This window comes from Megascapheus bottae, chromosome 3, assembly GCF_031878675.1.
Source record: "Megascapheus bottae isolate mThoBot1 chromosome 3, mThoBot2.hap1, whole genome shotgun sequence".
NCBI lineage: Eukaryota > Metazoa > Chordata > Mammalia > Rodentia > Geomyidae > Megascapheus > Megascapheus bottae.
The window spans coordinates 12,676,746-12,703,598 of record NC_143511.1 but is presented as its reverse complement, the minus strand read 5'-3'; the positions used below and the strand labels follow the sequence as shown (position 1 = coordinate 12,703,598).

The window sequence follows — 26,853 nt, the reverse complement described above, 5'->3', positions numbered from 1 at the left end:
ATCTCTCTGTACTGGTACTTGAACTCTACCACTTAAGCCATATTTCTAATCCCAGTGTTTTGCTGGCTATCTAGAAGCAGGGTGTCACTCACTTTCTTGCCTGGGCTGTTTTGAACCACGATTCTTAGATCTCAGCCTCTTGAGCACCCAGGATTATAGCAGTAAACCACTGGTGCCCTTCACATTCTTTTGTTTTCCAGGATGTCTGGCATCGTGTCTAGTGTATTATTATTATTATTATTATTATTATTATTATTATTATTTTAGTTTTAGTTTTTGGGGACTTGAACTCTGGGCCTGCGTGCTGTCTCTGAGCTCTTCAGCTCAAGGCTTACCACCATATCCCTTGAGCCACAGTGTCACTTCTGGTTTTCTAGTGGTTAATTGGAGGTAAGAGTCTCACATACTTTAGTGCCCATGCTGGCTTTGAACCATGCTCCTCAGATCTCAGCCTCCTGATTAGCTTAGCTAGGATTACAGGTGTGAGCCACTGTACCCGGCTATTTTTATTTTATTTTTTTGTAACCTAAGATTTTTGCTTTCCTTCTGTGATATTTGATGTGGATGTTTTTGTATTTTCTAGGGTCTGCTTTTTGGGCATATACAATATAGTTGTACTTACTCTGTGAGTACTATTTTTGTCTGCTCATTCTCAGTTCCCAGTAGTTTCTGGATTAGTTTCAGTGGATTGTTCTTCATGTGGATTTTGTTTCCTTGTCTCCTTGAGTGCCTGATAATTTTTGACTGGCTGCCAGACATGTATTTGACTGTGTTTGGATGCTGAAAATTTTTTTGTTGCTACTGGTACTCTCTTGAGCTTTATTCTGGAATGCAGTTTTGTTACTTGGAAACAGTTAACAGTTCCTTTCAGATAGAGCTTTTCAGATAGGGAGGGTAAGGCAAGAACAGTATTCTCAGTAGGGACATTCTTTTTCTTATTTTTTTGCAGGACTTGAACTCAGGGCCTGAGCACTGTCCTTGAGCTTTCTCAAGGCTAGAGCTCTACAACTTAAGACACAGCACCACTTCTGGCATTTTCTGTGTATGTGGTACTGAGGAATAGAACCCAGGGCTTTGTGTGTACTAGGCAAGGCAAGCACTCTACCACTAGGCCAAACTCCTGGCTCCCATCTAGGGATATTCTTTCCTTTTTTTCTTTTTCCCTCCCCCCCCCCCCCCCGCCCCAGTCCTGGTGCTTGAACTCAGGGCTTGGACACTGTCTTGAGCTTCTTTTGTTCAAGGCAAGCACTCTGCCACTTGAGCTACAACCCGGCTTCTGGCCTTTTCTGTGTATGTGAAATTGAGGAATTGAACTCAGGATTTCATTCTTGCTAGGCAAGCACTCTACCACTAGGCCACACTCCCAGCCCCAGGGCAATTCTTTCCTATGGCCTAGATGAACTCCTGGGTTTTCTGAGAACTGCTGGTGTTTTGCCATGTTCTAGCCTGGCTGTGGAAGCAGGCCCCATCCCCAGATCTGTGCATATGTGGTCATTGTCACCTTTGATCCTATTTGGTGGTTCTTTTCCTACCCTTCCTCTTACCTCTTCTGTTTCTCTGTATCTGTTTTCCCCCTTTCAACTCAGAGAACATTTTAACAGGTCTTGTTGTTGACCCTGGAGCTTGAACTCAGGGGCCGGGCAATGTCATTGACTTTTTGTGTTCAAGGGTAGCACTCTACCACTTTGAGCCACAGTACCACTTCTGGTTTACTGGTGGTTAACTGAAGTCTCACAGCCTTGGAATGGAGATCTTAGCCTTCTGAGTAGCAAAGCCTGAGCCACCAGTACCTGGCTTTTGTGCAGATTTTAAGAATCCTTGGGCCTGTGCCAATTCTGTCAAGTAAATTCACCTTGCTTTCCTCAACCCAGGTAGTAAGTACACTGGGCTCTGCCTGCTTCCTCCTTTCCTCTAGGCACAGACTGAGGGCACCATGATGTTGCTGGGTGGGGGAAAATTTTTAGCTCCATTACAATCTTATCAGGAGACCCTCTGTGAGTTGAGCTGTTGGACAAGGAATTTTCATCACTACTCTTCCTATCTAGCATGTCAAACACATTGTATAAAATTCACATTTTGGGGTCACCTTTTTGATCATTTTAGGAACAAGATCAATTGGAAGGTCCTATTGATTAATACACACCTTACGCACACATACACATACCATACACACGCGTGCAAGTACCACACACACATGCTCTCTCTTTCTGTCTCTGTCTCTCTTTCTCCTTCCTCCTCACAGTGCTTATCATCATTTTAACTCATCTTCCAGACCAAACTGACATCTTTTCAGGATCGCCATTTTAATAATTTTTTTCTTTGATCCAGTCCCGGGGCCTGAACTCAGGATCTGAGCACTATCCTTGGGCTTTTTCAAGGCCATCACTCTACCACTTGAGTCACAGCACTACTAACAGCTTTTTCTATGTATGTGATACCAAGGAATAGAACCCAGGCCTTTGTGCATGCTAGGCAAGCATTCAATCACTAGGACAAACTCCTGGCTCCTATTTTATTCATTTTTACCCATTCCTCTATAGGTTTTTAGTGACTAAAATGGAAAAGCATGCAGCACTCAGGATAATGATGCTAAGTATGTGTCCCCCACACAGACACCATCCTCAGTACCCCCCCCCCTTTTTTTTTACCAGACCTTTACCTTCCACTCTTTGCAGTGAGTACGTGCCCCAGAGGGGACAGGTGTTAATGTGTTAATAGAGATGAATTTGCCTGTTCATGAGCTTCTTAAGCAGAACCACTAGATAGATGTTCCTGGCATCTTATTTTTTATTTTCTTTCTCCCAATACTGGAGCTTAAACTCAGGACCTTGTGTTCTTGACCATTGAGCCACGCCCGTAACCTGGCTTTTTACTGGCTAATTGGAGATAGCTGTCTAAAAGATTTGTCTTCTTTCACACTTTGATTGTCAAGCTCAGCCTCCAGAAGAGGCAGGATTATATGTGTGAGTCACCAGCATCTGGTGTGGGCATTAAAAATAAAAATGTCACATCCTTGTTGTGTGTTAGAGTGGCAGTGCTGGATCACGGGTTAGGTGTATGTTTGCACTTACAAGCCATTTGTCAAAGTTGTATGTTTTGGTAGCTTGCTGTCTTTTTCATGTTCAGTTATTCTGGTTAGGTGAGTGATGGCATGCGCGCAACTTGCACCTGATCTGTTATCTCCTGAGAGGGGGAAAAAAGGAAAGAGAAAAGAAAACCCACTTCGATTTGAAGTGTTGACAGTTTCTTCCTTGACTTTCACAGCCTGAAGAACTGACTGAAAGTCTGCACAGTTTTAAGAAGAAGGCCTTTAAGAAATCCAAACCCTGTGGTGTTTGCAAACAAATCATTGATGGTCCAGGGATTTCATGCCGAGGTAAGTCCATGCTTGTATTTCCTGACTAAACTGAAGCCAAACAAACAAATAGCAAAAGTGAAAACACTCTTTTGGGAGTTGCCAAAAATTAAATAGTGGAATTTCCCTCTTTTTGCCTCTGTGTATCTATCCCTCAACCTGTACTTGTAGGAATCTACCACATTTACAGAGATAATATGCCCACAAGATTTTTCCAGTAGCAGAGCTACTCTGATGGGAGAGGAAATAGCTGTTGGCAATTTGTGCCCCCCTTGTTTTTTGTTTTTTTTACTCCTGGTGTTTGAACTCAGGGCCTGGGTACTTTGCCTGAGCCTCAAGGCTAGTGCTCTACTACTTGAGCTATGGCAACACTTCTAGTTTTTGAGTGGCTAATTGGAGGTAAGAGTCTTATAAGGACTTTTCTGTCCAGGGTGGCTTTGAACAGTGGCCCTCAGATCTCAGCTTCCCAGTGTGCATTAGTTGAACCCCATTCTAGAAGACATTTTATGCCTGTGACTTTTCTTTCCTATTGCTACTGTATTTAAAGTTCCTTTGTTTATTTTTTCTGTTCTTTATTTTCCTATAAATTTCCTTATGCTCTTTCTGGACTAAGACTGAGTATAAAAGATGTAGAGAATTATAGGGAGCCAGAAGAAAAGGTCAACAAAACTATGTAGCCAGGCTATGTTTCACAGAAGCTGCTTGCTGAGTGGAAGAGAAGGGATCTGACCAGTGTTTCACTATTTCCTATGCTACAACTTATCCTTAAAGAATAGCTTGCTCTCCCAAAAAGAATATAGTCTCTCTGATCCAGATCTCAACACAGGCTTGTCACTTTTCAATTGTAATCTGGGACAAGTGTTTTAGATCCTCAGCCTCCAGTCTTCAAGAAGTGAAACAGACTTGGTAAGAACTATTCTTTAAGCCAAGCTACTCAGAGGACTGTGATCTGAGGATCCAAGTTCAAAGCAATCCTGGACAGAAAAGTCCATGAGACTCTTATCCCCAGCTAACCAGCAAAAAGCCAAAACCAGAGATGTGGTTTCAGTGGTAGAATGTGGCCTTAAGCAAAATAGCCAAAAGAGAATGTAAGGCCTTGAGCTCAAGCCTCAATCTCAGTACACACACACACACACACACACACACACACACACACACACACACTCACTCACAGAACAAAAGCAATGAACGAAAATGGGATTACTCAGCAGGTTTTTGTGAGGATTGAAATAGTATGAAATGATTTTCCCCTATTATTTTCTCAGTAAACACAGCTTATACCCAACTAGCCTGGTAAGTCTGTTGGTCAATTTGACCATCTGATTGTTCAACTACTAAGTGAAGATAAAACGTGTAACAGACTTTCCTGCCCAGGTTAACTTCTAACTGTGATCCTCAGATCTCAGCCTCCTGAGTAGATAGGATTAGAGGCATGAGCCGCTAGTACCAGGCTCTGTTACCTTTTATGGAGATTTTGTTGCTCATCAGGATGCGAGCTAATGGTCTGTGAGGTAGGTACATTTATTGTCTCAGATTTTTAGAAGGCTAGGGTTTCAAAGTCTGGATTCCAACCATTTGCATTAGCACAGTCTCCGTAAGCACGCAACTCCAATTCTCTCCATGCTGAGTCAATAGTTCAACCATTAGCCTTCTCTAAGGTCCTGACATCTTTTATATCTGACACTAGAGTTCCCATAACTTTACAGGATGTTCAACCTATTCAACCCTGCCAACCAAGACACTTAGATAAGGCCAGTGGATCTGTAGACACATAACTTCCCTTACCTGACACGAGTCATGGGAGATACTGAATGAGACACTATGGCTACCCAGTTAATTCTGCAGTGTGCTATTGGAGAGAAAGCTATGATTTTCAGGAGCATGGCTCCTGACACCCAAATGCATGTTGAATCATGCATTTATCTCAATGTCCAAGACCTTCCATGCATAGCCATATTCTGAGTCATTTGGGCTCATCAGTGCCTTGAACATTTGATGGACTCATGTCATGATTTAACCATGGCCATTTTGGTTTAGGTTAGTTTGCATTATTTGACAAATACACATCTTTATTGGCAGAGCACATGCTTGCAACCTTAGGCCTTAGCTGTGAGAGCAAGTAGATTTATATATTTTTTTTAAAATCCATGCGAAAAGAACAGGCAGACCCATCCCAGAAGCCACTACCCTATTAATGTAGTAGGAATACAGTCTGTGCTAGAAAGATGAGGATACTGCATTTTAGCAGGGACCAAGCCTATGTCCAGGTATACAAGGCTGAGATTTGGCAACTCCAAAGCCTGCTCTTTTCACTCAGCTTGATTGATCCCAGCCAATGAAGGGGCTATGTCATTCTGGATCCATGCTGCTAACAGGTCAGTGGATCCTCTTGAGGAGTCACCATTTGTAACTATTGGATACAATGAAGGATATCTGAGCACTGCTTTAGACCTGTGGTCACAGCCAGCCTGTGACATAAGTCCAAGACAGATACTGCTCAGTTATTTAGGTGAATGTCTTCCCAGTGTGATCAATTGCTGCTTGTTAACGGTGCATAACCAAGAAGATAAAGGAGATCACATCAGATGTTGTTAACTGAAAAACCTCATGGACCAGATTCAATGAGCATGACTTCAAAAACAGGCTTAGTTGACTATTTGGAGTTGGTGTGTGTGTGTGCGTGCGCTCGTGCGCACGCGCGTGTGTGTGTGTGTGTGTGTGTGTGTGTGTGTGTGTGTATGTGTGTATGTGTGTGGCACATGTGGGAAAGATGTACCAGGCTGCCACTGGTTCACTTTTTAGGCTCCTGGATTTCAGGGGGAAGCTACAAAATACAAGTTAGAAAAGCCTCACCAGAGGGCAGCAAGGAGCAGTAGGAGTTGCCCTTCTAAGGTAGAATAAATCCAATCCAGATGCCTGGGCTCGGCTTGTTGTGTACTTACTCACACCGTCCTTCTCCTAACTCACCATTCCACAGACTCACTGGCCTTGTTACAGTGGCTTGCACACAACAAATCCCTGCACCAGCCAAGACAGTTATATGTAATTCTAGTCCCAGGAAGGGGCTTCCTTTGCCTCGTTGCACGCCAATGCTGCCAACCTCAAAGTAAGTTTGGGAAGGTATTTCATCTCTCTGCGTTTTGATTTCTTTCTCTGTAAAAATGGGAATACAGAAATAACCTTCACAAAGGATTGACACAAAAATTCATCATTATCTACAAAACATTTAACACAGATATTTCCTGGCACACTGAATATTCTAGACCGGTATAAGCTATGATAAATCATGCTTCAGGTGTAATTTAACCATTACTTCCTTCACAAGATCCTCCTTAGCCTTCCTGGCTGAGCTGGCCTCAAAATGTGCCATTTCCTGGCACCTGTACTTTCATTTCAATTCCTGGCACCTGTACTTTCATTTCATTGTATTTATCACAGCTTCTGTCTTTACATTGCTGGCTCTGTTTGTCTTAAGGCTAGTTTCTTATGCCTTGAAAGTATAAGCTCAGCAGGATTAGGCATTACTTTCGACAGCAAATGAATAAATGAAGAATCATGTGGGTCCTAGAGGGAGAGACTTGGGTAGACATGTGAAGTATTCCTTGTCAAAAATGCTCTGGAGAGGCCAGGAGTTTGGTCTAGTGGTAGAGTGCTTGCCTAGCATGTATGAAGACCCGGGTCTGATTCCTTGGTACCACATACATAGAAAAAAAGCTGAAAGTGGTGCTGAGGCTCAAGTGGTAGAGCTCTAGCCTTGAGAAAGTCCAAGGACAGTGCTCAGGCCCTGAGCAAAAGCCCAGGACTGGCCAAAGAAAAATAAAAATTAAAAAAATGCTCTGGATAAGAAATGTTTTAGAGGTTTCTTTATTTCTTAAATGCATATGTATAATGCATTAAATAAATATATATCATTATATAATATATAATTACATATCACTATTTCATTATATGATGCATCATATATCTCATTATATATATTTATATCATTACATATATATCTCATTATATATAATTATATATATACCATTATGTACCTCATTATACATATATGTATATATGTATATATGCATAATGAGTTTTCTTAGGGATTACACCTAGGTGAAATTGTATATACTATTTTAAATAATTTTGCATATGAAATTCTCTCCATCAAGTCATCAGAAGATATATGTAGAATTTTCTAATCGGAATACCATGTTATTCCTCAGAATTTTTCAGATTGGGGAGCATTTTGAATTTCAGATTTTTGTTTTTTGGATAGATATGCTCAACCTGTGGAAATAAGAAATTTCTAAGGTATTTTTATTATGGTTAAGAAGCTTTACCAACGAGTTGGTGTTCAGCAAGGCAGTTTATGAGTACTATGCAATTTGATCACTATCATTCCTTTCAACATTCTTACCTACCCATCCCATCCCAACCAACCCTTCAAATAATTTTTTTTCATATATTTTTTATTGTAATTAATAGAAAGGTTACATGATATTTGCCAGATAGATGGTGCATTCGAATAATTTTTGTAACCATGAATGTCTTAAGCCCACTGTGTGTGTGTTTACTTGATTTGTTTCCATATTTACCTATTGATTCCTTATTCATTCTCCTGTTTTGTTACTGGATTTGGTCCATGGACCACAGAGGAAAGGAGATTGGCTGCTGAGGAGAAAAGAGATAAAACCTGATTAATGTTTTGGGGAAATCACTGTGTCTGCTTGTATGGGTTGTAGTGGAATTTGAGGCAAAGAGTTGCCTCCAAGACTACACATAATAGAACCATCATGGTGGCAGAGACCAGGACTGAGCGGACGAGATCTGTGACTATGGCTCACCTGAGGTTTGTCTTGCAGGATCCTGGAGCTTCAGGACACAGGTGACCTAGATGTACTCAAGCAGAAGTGGTGGCCGCACACAGGTCGCTGTGACCTCACCAGCCACGCCAGTGCCCAGGCTGATGGCAAATCCCTGAAGCTGCACAACTTTGCTGGTGTCTTCTGCATCTTGGCAATTGGTCTTCTCCTTGCCTGCCTGGTGGCTGCCTTGGAGTTATGGTGGAACAGTAACCGGTGCCACCAGGAGACCCCCAAAGAGGTCTGTACCTGGGGTCCTACCTCTGTCTGCCACAACCAAGGAGGGAGGGCGGGAGGGAGGGAGGGATCCCATCGGGCAATTGTTTTCTTCCAGTTAGTGTTTACATGAGGCCTCTTATTGAGAGATATCAGCAATGTATATCGGGAGGGATTCTGGTTTTATTATATATTTTAAAATAAATTTTCATCTATTTTGATTGTTATTATAAAGGGGATGAATGAACAGAGGGTTTGTAGTATCATAAGTCAGGTAAAGAATACATTTCTTTGTGGACAGTGCCCCTCTTTCCTTTGCCTGGTTTTGGTTTGTTTTGTTCTTAAAACAAGAGAGGGAAAAATGCAGGGGACAGTTTCATAGTTTGAAGAAAGCACCACGTGCCAGCCACGGCCACTAAAGTCCTGTATTTATCTATAGAACAAGTACAGCATGGGCAGCGCCAGAGAGCCTTTCCCCACCCTGCCCTGCCCATGTGCCTCCACCCTGACCTGGAGAGATCACCTGTAGGGTAAGAGAGGACCCCATATTCCTTTCTGGTTCTCTTTGCTTACCCAGCCACAGAGGGTGTCCCCATCTCTCCTGTTACCCCTCCTCCCTCTCTCCTTCCTTCTTGTAGGGTTTACATCCTGCTTGAGACACCCCACTTTCAGGGTATTATTGTAGCTCTGTCCCAATGGATGCTAATCACAGTTAAATCTGTGCTTTGATACTTCTCCTGGGGGGGGGGTTCTTTAAGCTCATCTTGGGAATTGTTTGAAATGAAGTCATCACAAGGGCCCCTAGGAGACAGTTCTAAACGATGGCAGCAGGGTGTGCCATTTGATGACAATGTTCTTAGCACAAGCCCAGTCACTGCATTCATTGGCTCTCACATCTCAGCATGTACCCCTCAGCGACAGACAGCTGGAATCACAGCCCTGCTTACAGATTCTGTTGGGGTGAGGATGGAAATCCCAAACAAGGGAACTGAGAGGCAACTGACTTGTTATGATTTGTTCATTTTTGTTGTTGTTTGTATTCTCCAGTGACTCTAGTGACACAAGTTCACAAAAATGATTTTTAGAGGAAAGAGTCAAACTCAACTGGGGCAGGGGCAGGGGCAGAAATAAAAACTAGGCAGGAGCAGTGTGAGCGGCCTGGAATCTTCTCAGTCTAATGTGGGGCTGGGAATCTGTGCCTCTGGACAGTAAGAACCTTAGTCATCGTCTCTGTGGTCTGCAGTGGTTGGCTGGCTGTGATGTCATTCACCAGTCTGTAAGGAATTTCTAGCTGAGGACTATGGGGTCTGCTTGCTTCCATCTTTCTTAACAATTCATCCCAGTGAGCAGTGTCATCTGATTTTCCTTTCCTTGGAAGGAGGGCACTGCTGAGAGAGCTCTGAAATATTCCAGGGGCATCTTCCTTTCCTTCCGTATATATTGCCATGTCAAAAAATACAAGGAATGGTTCCAATGCCACCTCCATAGCTCCCCTGTCACTCCCAGACCCCAGGAAGGCAGGAAGGATTACCTTTGCAGGGAATTCATGGAATGGTGATTAATTGGAGATAAGAATATCATGAACTTTCTATCCAGACTGGCTTTGAACCTCAATCCTCAAATTTTAGTCTTCTGAGTAGCCAGAATGAATACATGCATGAGCCACCATAATGGAGCTACAACTGGAAACTTGTAAATGAAGCCACTGGGAAGGACTGGGAATTATCCTTTTAAGTGGTTTCATGAAGAACCTCACTTAACTCTGCAGCTGGGGCATCATGTCTGACCCCTCCACATCCTGGTCATGGCCCTCTCACCACTGCCACAATCATGGCCCATGTGTACAGCACAGGCAGCCAGAGAGGGTTATCCCCAGAGATACCCGGAGCAGGAACAGGGAAGACAGAGTGGATGAAAGAGACACTAGCTGACTCATATAAAACCCCTCTTGGACTGTTTATACTGTCCACCACCTCTGCTAATGCCACCTGGGCTGGGTGCTAGTGGTTCACAGGAGGCTGAGATGTGAGGATTGTGGTTCAGAACCAGCTGGGGCAAGAAAGACCTGGAGATTGCATGTATATGGAAGTGGCCTTGTGGCCCAAGTAGTAGTGTGTTAGCCTTGAGCAAAAGAAGGTCAGAGACAGCACCCGGGCCCTATGTTCAAACCAAGGACTGGCAAAAAAAGGAAGAAAGGAAGGAAGGAAGGAAGGAAGAGAGGAGAAAGAAAGAAAGAGGAGAAAGAAAATGCCCCTTGGATCAGGGAGCAGAGGTGAGCAGTGCTGGCCTGGCTGATGTGGGCAAGGTGGGGTGCAAGACATAAGCTCGAGTTCAAACTCTTAATACATCTCCTAGGAGCCTCTGGAAGGCATTGTCTATTTTTAGTCTTGTCACTTTGCAACTATTTTCAGTTTTATCTCTTTATAACCCCCAGTGTCATGACAGCTCCAGAATTAATCATCAGTTTGTATGTATACAGGAGTGTGTGTGTGTGTGTGTGTGTGTGTGTGTGTGTGTGTGTGTGTGTGTAAGAGAGAGAGAAGGGGAGAAACACAGAATTTTATTTTCTGGAGAGACATAGGTAGGAATGTCAGAAGGTAGAGGCAAAAAGAAGAGTGCACGCTGTCTGTGCCCTTCTTGCTTATCTCCTGGTGTCTAAGTCCAACATCTCAGCTATGAGGAGATGAATGTTCATATCTTACTTCTAAAATGCAGCTCTCCTGCCCTGGCTGCCGACCTGCTTCTAGGAAGAGGAGGGTCCATGGAGAGGCATGCAGAGAAGCAGAGCAGCTGCAGTTAATCCTGACATCATTATGATGTTGTATGGAAACATATACTACAGAGAGGGAGAGGGAGAGGGAGAGGGAGAGGGAGAGGGAGAGGGAGAGAGAGAGAGAGAGAGAGAGAGAGAGAGAGAGAGAGAGAGAGAGAGAGAGAGAGAGAGAGAGAGAGAGAGAGAGAGAGAGGGGGGGGGGGGGGAACGGGAGGAAGAGAGAAAGAAAGAAAGAAAGAGAGAGTGCATAGAGTGCATCCTGGGACTTGAACTCAGAGGGTAGGTGCTATTCCTGAGCTTTCTTGCTCAAAGATAGTACTCTACCACCACTTGTGCCTCAGCTCCACTTCTGGCTTTTTGATGGTTAATTGGAGATAAGAGTCTCATGGACTTTACTTCCCAGGCTCACTTTGAACCACCAACCTCAGCTCTTAACCTCCTGAGTAGATGGAGTTACAGATGTGAACCATTGGCTTTTTTTCAATTGAAGATGAAGTTTCTTCCATTTCTCTCCCTTCTTTCTTTAATAAGATCACTGATGGGAGCACAGCCCCTCTTTTCAGATAATTTACCACCTTACCGGCAAGTACCACACAGATATTTCCCGGCAGATCTCCTTTCCATGGATCTCAGCTCTTCTGAAACGAGCAGCAAGTACCAGCCAAGGCCCTAGTCCAGCTAACTCTTTACGGGGCCATAGTGGGTAGTGGTGAGTAACCAAGATTTAGTGGGGCTTGAATTGTTCTGACATGAGTGATAAGAATGAGAAGAAACCCTACATCTGGAGATGAGATGGGATAGTGAATGGCAAATGAATGGTTAACAGGGAAGGAGGGCAGGAGGAAGATGCTGGTAAGGGAAGGCTGGATGTGTTCCTCAGGACTTTTATGTCTGGCTGAGGAGTACAGATTCCTCATCTAAACAGAGCATGGGAACCAGGGAAAGGGCTAACATGACTGTATTTAAGAAGTGAATCTTTCAAACCATGGAGAAATAATGATGGTGTTTAATTTAGATCTACTGTGGCTTGTGTTTTATGGAGCAACATTTGAAATTAGGTGAGAGTGTCTACTTACTCCTAAAGCATTTCATTTGGGGCCACCAGCCATATTTCTTAAGAGCAAGGAACCTGTCTTTGGGTGGAGCCCAAGCTGTGTTTAATGGCTTATTGTGAGATTGCCTTCAGAGTTTAGACACCTATTTGGGTAAGAGTAGTAATGTGCGTTCAAGCCCTTAATATTCATGTGCATTTGAGCTCATATATTTTTTTTCCTGGGGAATCAGACAATCATGTAGTTACCCAATGCAGGTGAGTGCATCAAGCTCAGAGGATGCAGTAAAGAGCCACCCGCTAGATTTATGGGGTATGTGGAGTCATTGCTCTGAGAATAAAATATTCATGAAATAAAGATGAGAACTGCACAAATGGGAGCTGACATGAGGATTGAGAGATGAATCATCCATCCGTAGGCTGGAAGCTTAGAATCCTTGCTGCTTCCTGCCTTTGCCCACCCTCCCTCGCCCCATGCTTCTGTAGCAGGCAGGAGGTGGCTGGCAAGGGTAGTTGAGTGGCAGGAGACTGAGTGATGGCTGGCCTCTTTGTCTGGCCAGCATCTGTCTGGGCCCTTCTTGGGAGGTCAGATCTCCAACTCCACACTATTCTTTAACAAAGCCTCTCTTCCTTTGATCACTGTTTATTCTGTGTGGAGACTTTCTCTCCTGCACAAATTCCCTTTTCATCTGTTGTAACACTTTCAATCAAGAAAGATGTGCAAAGGGTCTTCAGGCTACTCTCATCCCAGAGACATTCTTGATTCATGGGGACCAAGGGTCTGTTGCCTCTTACGGATGGAGGAATGGATGGTGTGGAGTATGGAAGAGGCACATTACACCTTAGGGTAACTGGCCTGTGCTGGGCAAATTGCAGCTTATCTACTTAACATTTGAAAAAGGCATTCTTACCCTTGGAAGACCACAGGGAACTGCAAGAGCCCAGATGCATCTGCTGCCCTCTAGAGGCAGGCTTGTCAAAGAGCCATATACTGGCTTTCTGGCTGGTGTGTGCTGGATTCTGAGTTCCTAACTAGGAATTCCTACTTAAAATCCAGATATTAGCATTTTTTTCCCCAGAGAATTCAGGAAATGAAGGATGTAACACAGTTCTTCCATGGATCAGGGCTCTCATGAGACAGCTACTTCTTTTAATCCCCAGTTCTCACTCGTCAGCTGAAACTTGAGTCTAACCTGATAGCTACTTTACTGAGGTTGAACAGTTTGGCACATTCTAGTTCTTAGCCCAGGGCCTTTTAGTCGGAGGGCATTGAACACTTTTTGGGTGGGTGTGCTGATCTGACACCTTGTACTTGGGGCCTAGATGCTATCCTTGAGCATTCTTGCTCATGGCTAGCCCTCTATCACTTGAGCCATGGGGGCTCCATTTCTAGGTTTTTCCAAAGTTCACTGGAGCTAAGGGTCTCACAGACATCTCCTGGTTAAGCTGGCTTCGAACTGTGATTCTTAGACATCAGCCTCCTAAGTAGTTAATATCCCAGGTGTGTACCCAGCAGCAGCACTGAGCACTTTATTATATATCACTGCAAATCTCCAAACCAGCCTACTGGCAAAGCTTCCCCTGAATGTGGACAGTGTTAGATACAATTCCATCCTGTAGTGATTGTTTACCTACTTGTCTCTGCTGCAATTCTGCCAGCAACTCCTCACCTCTGAATTCTCATCATTTTTGCCTTCTTTCTGAGACACCGAGGCCTTACTAAGGCATGATGAATATAACTGAAGTTTTGAGCATCTTCCATGTGCCAAGAACCAAAGATGAATGCTTTCTGTAGAACACGAGTTCATCTGGTGGTAGGAGCTCAGAAGTATTTATTCATTCATTCGAATGAACTAACCTGGACTCCTATAAAGAAAATCTTATTCATGTTAAATTGTTAGATAATCACTGCAGTGAGTGAGATCAATGGCATTCGGGTATGGCTGTGCATCCAAGATAATTAATTCTTGAGCCATTTGAAATATAGATGCTTGAACCTCGTTTCATAAAGGGTCATTGTAAGGAGCCACGGACAACTGTAATTGATAAACTACATCTACTCCTGATATTCTGCTAGGGATTAAAATCTCCCATCAACCTTCTGCTAAGTTGTGGATAAATCTTCATAGTGAGATTTGGTAAATATCTAATATCTACTTTGGTATGGTGGGGGAAAAACTTCCAGGTTTTGGAGACAGGTGGATGAGAGTGCTAATACTGATGCTTCACTCGCCATAGAACTGTGTCATCTCGTGCCAATCACTTCACTCCCAGCCTCAGTTTATTCTCATGTTTGCCATTGCTTGTGGGGGCCCTGTCGATTAAGTTACTCAAAACTCTGCCATGGTGCTTTGAAAAATCTGCCTGTGAGACCTCTCTTGAGATCACTTCCTGGAGGTGAGGGTCAACCGCTGATTTTATCCAACATGACTCTGACTCCCCTAGCCTTTTCCAAGACATCGGTGTCACACTTTAAGGGGATCATCTTGGTGGCATTTCTCCCAGTCATTACGTCTCATTTACCACCTGGCTCGTTGCAGTGGTTAGTGAGAGAGAGCTGGCAACGATCGCTGTAGTCAGACGAGAAGTCCCTCACTCCTAGTTCTGGTCTTGCCTGACTTAAAGTAGGAGCTGTTGGATTCCAAACAAAGTCAGTTCTAACGAGTCCCGCGTGTAACAGACTGTTACATAGATGATAGTTTAGTTAATTACCGTTTTTCAATATACTGTATTATTTCCACATTGGTGAACAGCAGCTTAATTACAGAACTTTATCTCTCTGCAAGACAATGCCTGAGAGAGATTCCCTGGTAACCTCTGTTGGTGCATCTGTTCATCATGTTTAATTTGGGGTAAGAAATACAGAGCTGGAATGCAGCTGAATCATGGGTAAATGCAGCCAGTGGGGTTTTATGTCATATTCTTCTGGGGTGTTTGACTAGGTCAGCTGCCTATGCTAGATTAATGAAGGCCACAGAAAGTTTCCAGGTCTCTTTCCTCAACTGTCATTACCTGGCTGAATGCAGAAACCTTAGGATAATGAGGATGTAAACTTATGTAGTTCACATTAAAAAACCCATTATTGGAATTTGCATAACATTATAGAATGCACCATTTTGTCTCAAAGATGAATAATTATTCAAATTACTCTTGCCTCTTTCCTTGAGTAAGCTGATTACTCCTGCTGCTTCTTCCCTTGGCCAGACACAAGAAGGTACAACGAAACATGACCTTGCATGTGTTAATACTGTGACCCCCCGGTAATCTAAGAAGACAAGATTGCCAAGCCTTAAATCAGATATGTTCTTTGCTGTTCAGTTCTGGGTGCATACAGAACAATTGGAGCAAGCAGGATCAAGAAAAACTGTGAGACCGACCCTCAGATAGGTTGCATTTCTGTTTTGCAGAGGAGTCATGAAATTTTTTCTTCTTATTCTACTCATTTTCTTTTTTTCCTAGTCTTGGGGCTTGAATTCAGGGCCTGGGCACTGTCCTTGGACTTTTTGCTCAAGGCTAATGCCCTGTCACTTGAGCCACAGCACCACTTCTGGCTTTTTTTGAGTATGTGGTACTGAAGAATTGAACCAAGGGCTTCGTGCATGCTAAGCAAGCACTCTATCGCTAGACTATGCTCCAGATCCTCCATGCTTTGTCTTATCTGGTCACACAACCAGTGGTCGCTGGCTCTTAATGGTCCCCTCCTTTCCCAAGGGTTGTCTTAGCATTGGCTCTACTGGATTAATGGAATTTGAATAGAAAAATGTCCCAGTGGCGCAAGGAAGTTGGATGTTTGACAGTCATTTGAAATGGGACACTCTCTCTAGAAAATTTCTGCAATTGGTGTGGACATTTTCCATGTGTCCTGGTGTAGAGAGGTTAAAGGCTAATTAATAGCCACAGGACATGTCCTCGCAGCCGGGGAATGGATTCATCCATCCTTAAATTGAAGCAAGAAGAGAATAAATGGGCTTAAGAAAGAATTTATTCAGAAGTGGAGGTATGGCTCAAATCACAGAGTGCCAACCATGAGCAAATAAACTAAGAAAGAATATGAGGTCAGTCTGAAGAATTTGAGCCCCAGTATTGGTAAATACACACAGACATAGAGACACATAGATACACACACACACACACACACACACACACACAAAGTATTCAAGACTTTTTATTCAGAAATGCTTATCGTTTTCTTTCTGTTTTTAAATTGATGGTTTTGGGGATTGAATTTAGGACCACATGCTTGCTAAGCAGTGTCTTTTTTTCCATTGGGTTATTGTTGAGGTAGAGTCTCACTGTGTTCTCTGTGTGTCTTGGTCTACGATTCACTCCTCATGCTTCCCCTTGTATCTGGGGGTGACGAATACAAGCCCAGCTATTGTGCTTCCCAAGGAACTGGAGCAATAGGTATAGGCCATAATGACCAGCCAATGATGAAGATGGAGTCTCTTAAACTCTCGAATTGTTCCCTGATTTTTATAACCCAAGTAACTATTATTGCAGGTTGGAACCACAACACACAACTTACAAACATGGTCTTAAGTTAAATGGCCAGGTTTACATTAACTTTCTGGATTGGTCTGTTTTCTAAATGCTTTAATGGTACCTGATCATCTCCCCATACATCACTGTATTTAACATGTTAGGCTGGATTCTGTGCCCTTTCACTTTTTTAACATACCAGGCCTTCTGCCTTCTCTCCTTGGTATCTCGGTGGTGAAAGCATCTATATCAAGAGGGGAGGGGGAAAGGAGGGAGAAAAAGAGAGCTTTCTTGTGTTTTTCTCTTCAGAGGATTTTGATTGGTCTGTCTTTTCCTCAAAGCTCACAGTGTTTGTTTGCCTGGTAGAAGATAGGGGAAGGTTTTTTTCTCTGTGCCCTCTGCTCTCAATTTTCCAACTCCTTGTGATCTTCTTGGACAAGAAGTTATCTTTTTTTCTCTCTCTCAAAACCTTGAAAAAAGTAGGAATCACCTTCTGGACACCTAACATTAAAATGGCTCTCAGAACAAGAACTAGGTTGTCCCTGCCACCTGCCAGAATCTAGCATGAACACAAGCCACATACTTGCTTCCTGCTGCAAAGAATTCCACTCTTCCAACTTCATTTCCTTCCATTCCCACAGAAGACCTACCTTTGGAGCTCAACCATAGGCATAAGAGTTTACCTTTGTCACAACCATGGCATAAGGGAAACTCTGAGGACCTTACAGTCCTGAAGAGAACATAGAAAGGAAGAAAGTCAGGGTTGCACAACAAACTAGTTCTTCTACTAATCCACAAAACCTCCTGGTAATCAGTTTTCTTCCATGGATGGGTAAACCTTTATAGCTGGGCGATATGCTCAGCCATCCTTCCCTGGGTTTTGTTGCAGGCAGAGGAGGGAAAATTGAATTTTTTTGCCAGTTTTGGGGCTTGAATTCAGGGCCTAAGCACTATCCTTTGGCTTTCCTCAAGGCTAGCACTCTACCACTTGAGCCACAGCACCACTTCCAGATTTTCTGTGTATATGGTATCGAGGAATTGAACCTGGGTCTGCGTGCATGCTAGGCAAGCACTCTCCCACTACGCCAAACTCCTGGCCCTGAAACTTGAATTCTTAAACCTTCAAAGTATCTGATATTTGCTTCAAAGTATCTGATATTCTTCTGTTACCAGTCTTCTTCTCTTTGGACATTTAGAAAGTAGCTTGTGACTTTGGCTAATGCAGCAGGTGATGGAATCGCATCCATTATCAGAAGCATCACAGGGGATCCTGGTAGCCAGGAGAAGCTGGGGGAATAGGCTTGGTGGTGGGCAGAGCCAAGGCTTGTCCAGAGGCCCCAAAATCAAGGGGCAGAAAGCTGGATAAGGTACCTCTGCCCTCCTGACCAAATACCAACCATTTTCTCTTGGTTTGTCTCTCCAAATAAACTTCAGACTCATTCCTCTTGTTCTTGCTTAGGTTCAGATTGTATCTCTTGGCTAGGTGAACAGGTCACTTGACAAGCTGCTGTCCAGGGTAGACAATCATTTATTTCCTCAAAGCAAATAAACTGTGAGCATATTTAAGAAGAGATTAGTGCCTCTGAGTGATTTGCACACACTAATGTTTCCAAGTAACAGGCATAAAAGACTACTTCAACAATTTTATATGCAAAAATTCAAATGAATAAATAGAAAGACAGGAAGCTGCCACAACTGGCGCAATTGTGTTATACTTAAGCAATGAACTTGAATTTGAACTCACTGACTATAGTAAGCAACGAACTTGAATTTGTTTTGTGATTTAGGGGTTGCCCCTGATTCATGGTTCAACCCATGAACTTTTTTAATGTTGACTATGCTACTACACAAGCAATGTGCCAGCTGGGCACCTGTGGCTTAAGTCTGTAATCTTAGATACTCAAGAGGCTGAGATCAGGTAAAGCCAGCCTGGGCAGGAACGCCCATGGGACTCTTATCTCTAATTAACCTCCCAAAAGTTGGAGGAAGTGTTCTAATGCTAACCTTGAGCAAAAGTGCACAGGGACACCATCCACTGAATCACAAGTGAAAGCAAGCTCTACCTGCCTTGCTAAGCTAGGATGTTTGGTAGGTGAGGTGTATTAAATGCATTTTAATTTACTGAATGATATTTTTGACGTATGCTGAGATCCTCGGGATTAATCTCAACAATTGAAGAACATCTATAGTTTATAAACTTCTGAAAGATTCAATGAAACTTTCCTGAATGGTGTTTTCTTCTCTCATGTAGAAACCTGGTGTCACTTGTGACTTTTGCCTCTCAGACATGGCCTCAACTCAAAGCTGGTCTCTTAGCCCCAACTTGCTGAACTGTATTTCTTCTGGCTCTCCTTAAGGGGCTTGTCAATTATGTCCAACTGCCATCTGACATGGATCTGAGTTCACTTTCAAACCAATGTGCTCTCTGACCATCATATCTCTTAGTCTGAAGCCATTTCTCCGTTGTCGTAGGAAACTGTCAGTTTTCTCACTCTGGGAGACTTTGTGAGAATGACAACAGGTTCCCCACCCAAAGTCAAGCACTCTGTGTGTCAACTCTAAACTCATGGGGGCATAGAGAACTGATGGGCACCTTTTTCCATGGCAGGGAACATTTGGAAGGAAGTGGCATTCAGGGCATTTCACCTTATCTGCTAGCAAATGAACAATTGAGTCTTCCTGGGGTTAGCCCTCTGCATCTAAGTACAGGCCAGATGTACTTGGTGGCCTCCTGGAGGAAATTCCTGTGTACCCAGCCCCATAGAAACAAACCTCTGGAGCAGTCATTATTTATTTTGCAGGGTTCCTTCTTTTTCTTTCTGAAAGTGTATCAAGACTTTTGAATTTCTCAAGCTTTCTATCATCCCTCCCCAAATGCGGAAGGTCCGAGTTTCTCTGTCCCATATGATGTCAGCATTGAACCACCCACGAGATTTTCCTTGGAGAGGATTTGGATCCAATGTTTCTCTTGGAGTGTGGCATCAGGTAGGGATGGCAGTATATGCTACACCCCATCTGCCTTTATTGGCAAGGTATGCAGCCCACAGATAGGACTGCAACTTCTAATCCCATCTGGGAAGCTTTTCCCTGGGAGAAGAAGCAGGCCACACTCTACTGGCTTCACAGGGAAACAGCTGAAGAAGCAGTTTAAACTTACAAGCTGTATGACCACTTAGATCTTGATGCCTTCTGACATGGAAGGCAAAGCATAAGCTCCTTTAAAAAGAGTGATTTGCCCTTCTATTAATTACAATAAAAATATAAGCAAAAAAGAGTGATTTGGGCCTGTTTTAGATTTTTCTTTTTTTGAGCACATAAACAAGCCAAAGTATCTTCTGTGGTGCCACCAACCACAGTGAGACCATCATGGAGAGAGACAATATCTTTCCAGGCAGTCTCAAAGCCTTTGTGACACAAGGAGAGTCACTTACCCCATGAGAAGTGCCTTTCCTCACTTCCCCGGTCCATACCTAGAAACCTTGTTAGCCTTTCACATAGGGATTTGTACCACTCGTGGCATCCCTGAATGTATAGATCGCTCAGTGAGAGAGCAGGAAGCCCTCTCCTGCTCCACATTTCCCAGATACCTTGATTGGAGACTCGGGTCTCTGATGAAGTCATTGAGCTTCTCTGTACTGAGCCTCCTTTTGCGTAAGGTCAAGGTGATGGTATCAAGCCTTTGTGAACTCAAATGGTTAAGGCATAGAGCATACCAGAGGAAGAAAGACCAATCTTCTATTCCCATTGGGCTTTAGTCTCCACCAGGCCTTGAAAGGGCTTTGTCCCGGTGGATGCTTCTGGGCATGACAATGGTTCTGATGAGTACAGCAGGCATGCTGGAAGGATTGTTGGTACACAGTGCAAGTGTCCTTCCTATGGATGCCCCAGACAACAGAGGGTTGACTACCTACTTGAGGGAGGTGGGAGCAATAGGGAAAATACTCTGTCCAGCAAGCTAAACAGGCCAGTACTTTCAGGTATGCAGATGCTGCCACAAGCCAGACTTAGTGTACTGCTAAGGCTTTCTCCTGATCTTCCTGCGTTTTCTCCCCAGGACAAAGAGGTGAACCTGGAGCAGGTGCATAGGCGCATAAACAGCCTCATGGATGAAGACATTGCTCACAAGCAGATTTCCCCTGCATCGATTGAGCTCTCAGCCCTGGAGATGGGAAGCCTGGCTCCCAGCCAAGCTCTGGAGCCTACGAGGGAATACCAGAACACGCAGCTCTCAGTCAGCACCTTTCTGCCTGAGCAAAGCAGCCATGGCACCAGCCGGACACTGTCATCAGGGCCCAGCAGCAATCTGCCACTACCCCTGAGCAGCTCGGCCACTATGCCCTCCATTCAGTGCAAACACAGATCGCCCAATGGGGGGCTGTTTTGACAGAGTCTGGTGAAGACCCCCATCCCCATGTCCTTTCAGCCCGTGCCTGGAGGAGTCCTTCCAGAGGCCCTGGACATGTCCCATGGCACTTCCATCTGACCACACCGCCTACCCTCCCACCTGCCCAGCCCACCCACCCAACCAGCAGAGCTTTTTAATACGAGAAAATGACCACACACACGCACACACACACACACACACACACACACACTCAACATACACACATAGACACACGCCTAACACACACAGACACACAGAGAGACTCATTTTTCTGGTACATATCTGTAAATAATGACAGAATGGAGTGGGGTAAAAGTGTATTTTGAATATTCCCAATTTTCGAAGTCAGTAAAAAAAAACAAAATACAAAAACTGTATGAATGACTTTGTAAATTTTGTTCTATATGAATAAAAAGGCAAATTACTTGTGATCATTCTGAAGTGCCAAAGGAACTTCCCCCATTGCTGGGCCTTTCTGAGAGCAGGAAGGGTGACAGGACAAGCAGCTCCTTTCTGCTGGGGAAAAGAAAGAGGAGCAACCCTGAATGCTGCTGGCTGCCAGGCCCCCATGGCTTCCCACCTTCACCCTTTCATCTCTCATTTCCTTCTTCAGTCCATTGTAGTCAAAGAAGAGCGAGTCTGGAACCTGGTAGCACCGGGTCACGTGTTATAGGGCTAGCCTTGTTTCCTGGTAGCCTGGCACTGAGCAAAGTACCTTGGAAACAAGACAGTCCTGGTCTATCCATATCAAGGGCTCAAGGTGGTATCCCTACTGTGTGACCCCACAGTGTGCAGTAGGAATCTGACCCCTAAACCTCAGAGAAGATACCCACACTGAAGTGACAATCTCTGAAGGCTTTGATGCCAATATCTTCTAATATCATTCTGCTGGTCTTTTTCCTTTCAACTTTCTTTACCTACTCAGAAAAATCAGGTCATTAGATAGATGATGGAGGAAGTAAGGTGATTCCCAGTACTACCTCAGGGAGTTTGCAGAGTTGGGATTGGCCTGGTGGAAAGCTCTGAAGGACTGACAGACCTGAGGCTGGTCATGCAAATCATACGAAGTGATGAAATGAGAAGCCAGGTAGAGAAAAACTCTTCAGCTGAGCCCTGGTGGCTCCCGCCTATAATCCTAGCTACTCAGGAGGCTGAGATCTGAGGATAGAATGAAGCTCAGAGCTGCCCAAATTCAAGAGTCCATGTTAACTCTTATTTCCCGCTAAGCAGCAAAAAAAAAAGCTCTAAGTGGAGGTGTGGCTCCAGTGGTAAACACCAGGCTGAGAGGAGAAGACAAGTGAGAAGTGAGGCCATGAGTTCAAGTCTCAGTATTAGCCCCAGTTTATGGCCCCAGGAGAGAGAGGTAAATGGGATCATAAATACTAGCAGTAGAGAGAAGCATTGTGATTTTAGGTAAAAGTATCTGTTGGAAGGGGTGGAGAAGGTGCTCTAGATGACAGTGAAGCAGTGGGATAGAAAAAAGAGACCAAGTTAGGAAGAGATTTGACCCTTGGGAATGAAGCCCAGCTTTGTAATATGAGGACTCATTCCTATCTTCTTAAAGGAATTGTTCACAGCCTCACAAATTAAGTTTTACCTCTAGGTGTTTAGAAGGCAGCTAGGAGAGTGAAATCCCAGCAGTCGCCTTCTATGCACGCTTTACCTCCTTTTCTAGGCCAGGAGGAGTCCTCAAGCAATGACTCCACTCCAGAGCAGGTGCTCTAAGAGCAATTGAAAGTCTCTAGGGCTATGCTGGAGCTGTTGAACTTGCTGGAAACCCTATATCATAAGAGTAGACCAACCTTAAAAACTCCCTCCATTACCCATTTTAGAGCAACAGAAGTTACAGAGCCAGAGGAAAAAAGGAGTGGAGAAAGAGGAATCTGGATTGCATCACTTCTGATTCTTCCTCTTGGAAGATCAAGGTGATTCTGATCGATCAAGGAATGAGGATACAACTCACCTCTGGTGCCTGCTAGGGCTCCTTACTGGATGCAGAAAACAGGGTATTAACAACCGGTGTCTGTGGTCTTGGGGAAATACCAAGTCCTACTGATTACTTCTTCTATACCTTTGTGCAGTCATGAGACAGATGTGTTTATGAGGCTGATAACCAGCCCAGGATTGATTGCTTTCCTAAAGTCCCTAGTGATGTGATTGAGCTGTAGGAACTGCTGTACCACACAGTCAGTTAAAAGCACCCTGGGGAAGAGAGTGCTTATAATTATGTTATTTATCTTTGGATGCTGAGAATTGCCTGGTATTAGTGCTACTGGAGTGATCCATTGACATCTCTGCAGAGTATATAGCTCTCCGAGCTGGGTGTATGTGGCATAGCATAGGTAAGGCTGCTATCAACCTGAAAAAGGAGCCTGCTTCTCTTCTTTCCATCAGCATTTTGGGACACCTTTCCAGGGTGGTCAGTTTATTTCCCCTCTATGTATAATTTCTCTATTTGAAAAATCAAACTTTGGTCTCACTGCCTTATACCCATCTGTATTTCATTTTCTTTCCTGGAGATGATCTGTTTTATTTGTTCTAGCATGAATGAGGATGTTTTCTTGGGTGGTGTGGGAAAGACATGGTGCATGTGTGTGTGTGTGTGTGTGTGTGTGTGTGTGTGTGTGTGTGTGTGTGTATGTGCATGTGTGAATGTGTGTATGTATGTGTAGGATGGGGGAGTGGAAAGAGAAAAAGAAATTGAGAGAGAGAGAGAGAGAGAGAGAGAGAGAGAGAGAGAGAGAGAGAGAGAGAGAGAGAGAGAGAGAGAGAGAGAGGTTAAGGGAAAACATTCTGCTTAAAAAACCCTGGTGTTAATTCTTCACCATTCTTATATTATTTTTTTTTGAATTTCTTACTCTTGGCATGAGGGGAAATGATTGAGATTCAAACAAATTCTCTAGGGGAAAACAACAACAAAAATCAGAATCTTCCCAGCTCAGATTTCTATGTCAGCTCAGAATGTATCTTTTTTTTCATGCTTTGCTTTTTGAATTTATGACTCTGTTTAGACTATTCCATACATTTTAGGTATATTTTGTGCCTTCAGACACTACAAATAATAATCAGCATTTGGATTAAAGTTGTTTAATAATAAAACTTGTCTGTTCCCTATGCTCTTATTCTCTGCGATAAAGAAATGAGGTCTGATTGTTTCTGGATGTGCTGTGGCCATGAACTGAATTCTGTCCTGTTGGCATGTGTGATCCTGAAGAAAGTTTCTCTCCTCAGGTGGGCCTCAGTTCTATCTGTGAGCTAAGTAGCATGACCTTCTCTTTCAGAGTTACCCAGGATCTCTTGTTATTAGACAGGGTCATGTTTGGTACCAACTCTAAGCTTTGGTTTCCTTTCAAATATTGAGTTCCTAGCTGGGCATTGGTGTCCTGTGCCTCTGTACTGCTCAGCCTGAGATTTGCAGTTTAAAGTCAGAGGAGAAAAGTCTTCTTATCTCCAATTTACCAGCACAATGCTAGAAGTGGAGATGTGGCTCACGTGGTAGAGTACCATCCTTTAGTGGAAAAAGCCAAGGAAGATCATGAGGCCCTTAGTTCAAGCCCCAGTACAGGCACAAAAGGTTAGCTGAGTTCTTGGATACTTAGGGGAAAGTGGGCCATAAACAGTGAGTACACATTTAATGCCTGTTGACTTGCTTGTTTCTCTCATTCCTTTATGAACTTTGACAATACATCAGTCCTGTGTCTATAACAGTTGGGTCTCACAGCCTAAGGGAAGATTTCCAATTTGGCTACTTATTATTTGGCTTTGTCTAAGGTCCTTGTAAGTCTTTCTCTTATGGATTTAGCCTTTTCCATGGTCCTGGAATCCTCCTTTCCCACTCCCAAGTGGCTGTGCTTTCTAGACCCTAATGTTCTCACTGACTTTTGGATATTCATGAAGAGAACCAGCCTAGTAAAGGCTGCATGTTAAATCAGGTTAATGTAAGGGGGTTGACAACATAATGAGATCTCTCTGCTTACAGGAACTAGAGGGAAAACAGCTGGAACTTCTCCTACTTCTTTAGCACTTACATTAGGGACAATGTCCAATGTTTGGGGCAAGCTTTTCAGAATAGAGATGAGGAACAAAGTAAAGTCTTTTCCAAATCTTCTGTATAAGCAGATGTGGCTAGTCAGGAACCCATCACCCGAAGGGCTCTATTTTCTTAATGAAGGAGCTCAGGTCTTAAATTCTAGGTCCCACAAATCATACTAGTAAGGAAAAAGTCATTCTGTGTTATTATTATTATTTTTTGTCTTTTCAAGCTCTGAAAGAGAGCAGTGACACAAAGAGAAGAATAATAACCTCACTAGGTTATAGGCCTCACTAGGTGTAAAGGCCGTGATGATGAGATGAATGGAGTGTTTGTGTCCTGTGATCCCTGCTTTTCCATTTGAAAGTCTTTAATAGTGCCTAATAGAAATATTATTAAATGTAATAGTTATATTTCAGATACACTTATATATTTTATTTCATAATAAAGATAAACAATTTCTAATGGATAGTGTGGGGTTTTTGTCTGACCTTTTGCTTCCAGAGCTGAGGGGTTAGTTAATCATATGCTTATACCTTCTTTTTCAGTCCACTTCCTTTCCCATAAGGAATTAGCATGGATGCCTTTAAAGCCTTGTATTTTGCTCCTAGGTCTAGCAACACAAGATTAGATAAAAGCCCCAAAATGTAACTGACCTTTTCTTTGCTTTAGCCATGGTAACTGAGTCAGTGTGTCTGTTCCTAATACAACATTTTTAAAATACCTAAAACATTTCTTTTATTTTATGCCATTAGTTGTTTCTAATAAGTGAAATTATATCTGATTCTACTCCTCATCCTTCGTACCAAGAATCTCTAGATAATAACCCTTTCCTTCTTTAATCATTATCTTATTTTTCCCTCTCAGAGGCATTTCAGTCAGAACAGATTATTTATGAGAGAAGTGTGTATATTTTAGATACATTACCTGAGCAAGTAGTCACCACCTACAAAAGAGGAGATAATTGTCAGTAATCTCTAATCACCTCCAGCCCCTGTAGCCTTCATTCTCTCATATCTGAGCTTGACCTTGGCTACTGAGCTCCAGAGATAGTACTCTATGTCTTTCCTCTTTGCAGCAAGGAAAAATATAAAACAAAACAAAAAAGTGAAACAAAAGTATTCTATCGATGTAAATTTGCAATAGCAAAGTGGACAGGATCTGGAAGACGAAGCAGCAGAGAGGTCATGATTGCTTAAGATGAACAACCAAATATCATTCAAGGAGGGCTCAGTTGTTGGAAGCATCTAGCATACAGTTGCCAGGGTAACCAGGCATTGAAGCTCAAAGGCAAACAAAACATTCCCCAACACATAGACATTTACTGACATTCAGAGTAAGTAGATCCAGCCATAAACGCACAATTGCATTCACAAACACTGAGGTCTATGCAGACGTGTATTCATCCTATCTTGCTACACACATGTAGAGTTTCAAAGCACATCATTACAGAACAATCCTGTTTATCAGAGCGGGGAAATAAAGTCCAGGAGAGGAGAGTCATTTTCAGAGCTTCCTCACTCCAACCCCAGCCAGCCCCAATGCAACTGTCACCCAAGCAGCATTCTGCAATTAGCGGCTGAGGAAGGAAGCATACCTTCTCCAAAGCCCTCTCTCCTGACAGGCATCCTTGGCATTCAAGCCTCCTGTACCTCATTCGTTCTTCTGAATTTCTGACTATAACCCAGAGCCCCTGGGCCTCATGTCTTCAAGGCATC

The 26,853-nt window shown here is 43.4% G+C and overlaps 1 protein-coding gene across 1 annotated transcript; it reads left to right on the top strand.

Moving 5' to 3' along the window:
- The first annotated feature begins 6,167 nt into the window (after positions 1-6,167).
- LOC150064949 (glutamate receptor ionotropic, delta-1-like) lies at positions 6,168-22,318 on the top strand. Its single transcript, XM_090329058.1, has 3 exons — positions 6,168-6,461; positions 8,203-8,443; positions 20,776-22,318. The coding sequence occupies exons 1-3, from the start codon at positions 6,268-6,270 to the stop codon at positions 21,103-21,105; spliced, it is 765 nt and encodes a 254-aa protein (XP_090185184.1). The 5' UTR covers positions 6,168-6,267; the 3' UTR covers positions 21,106-22,318.
- The last annotated feature ends 4,535 nt before the right edge of the window (positions 22,319-26,853 follow it).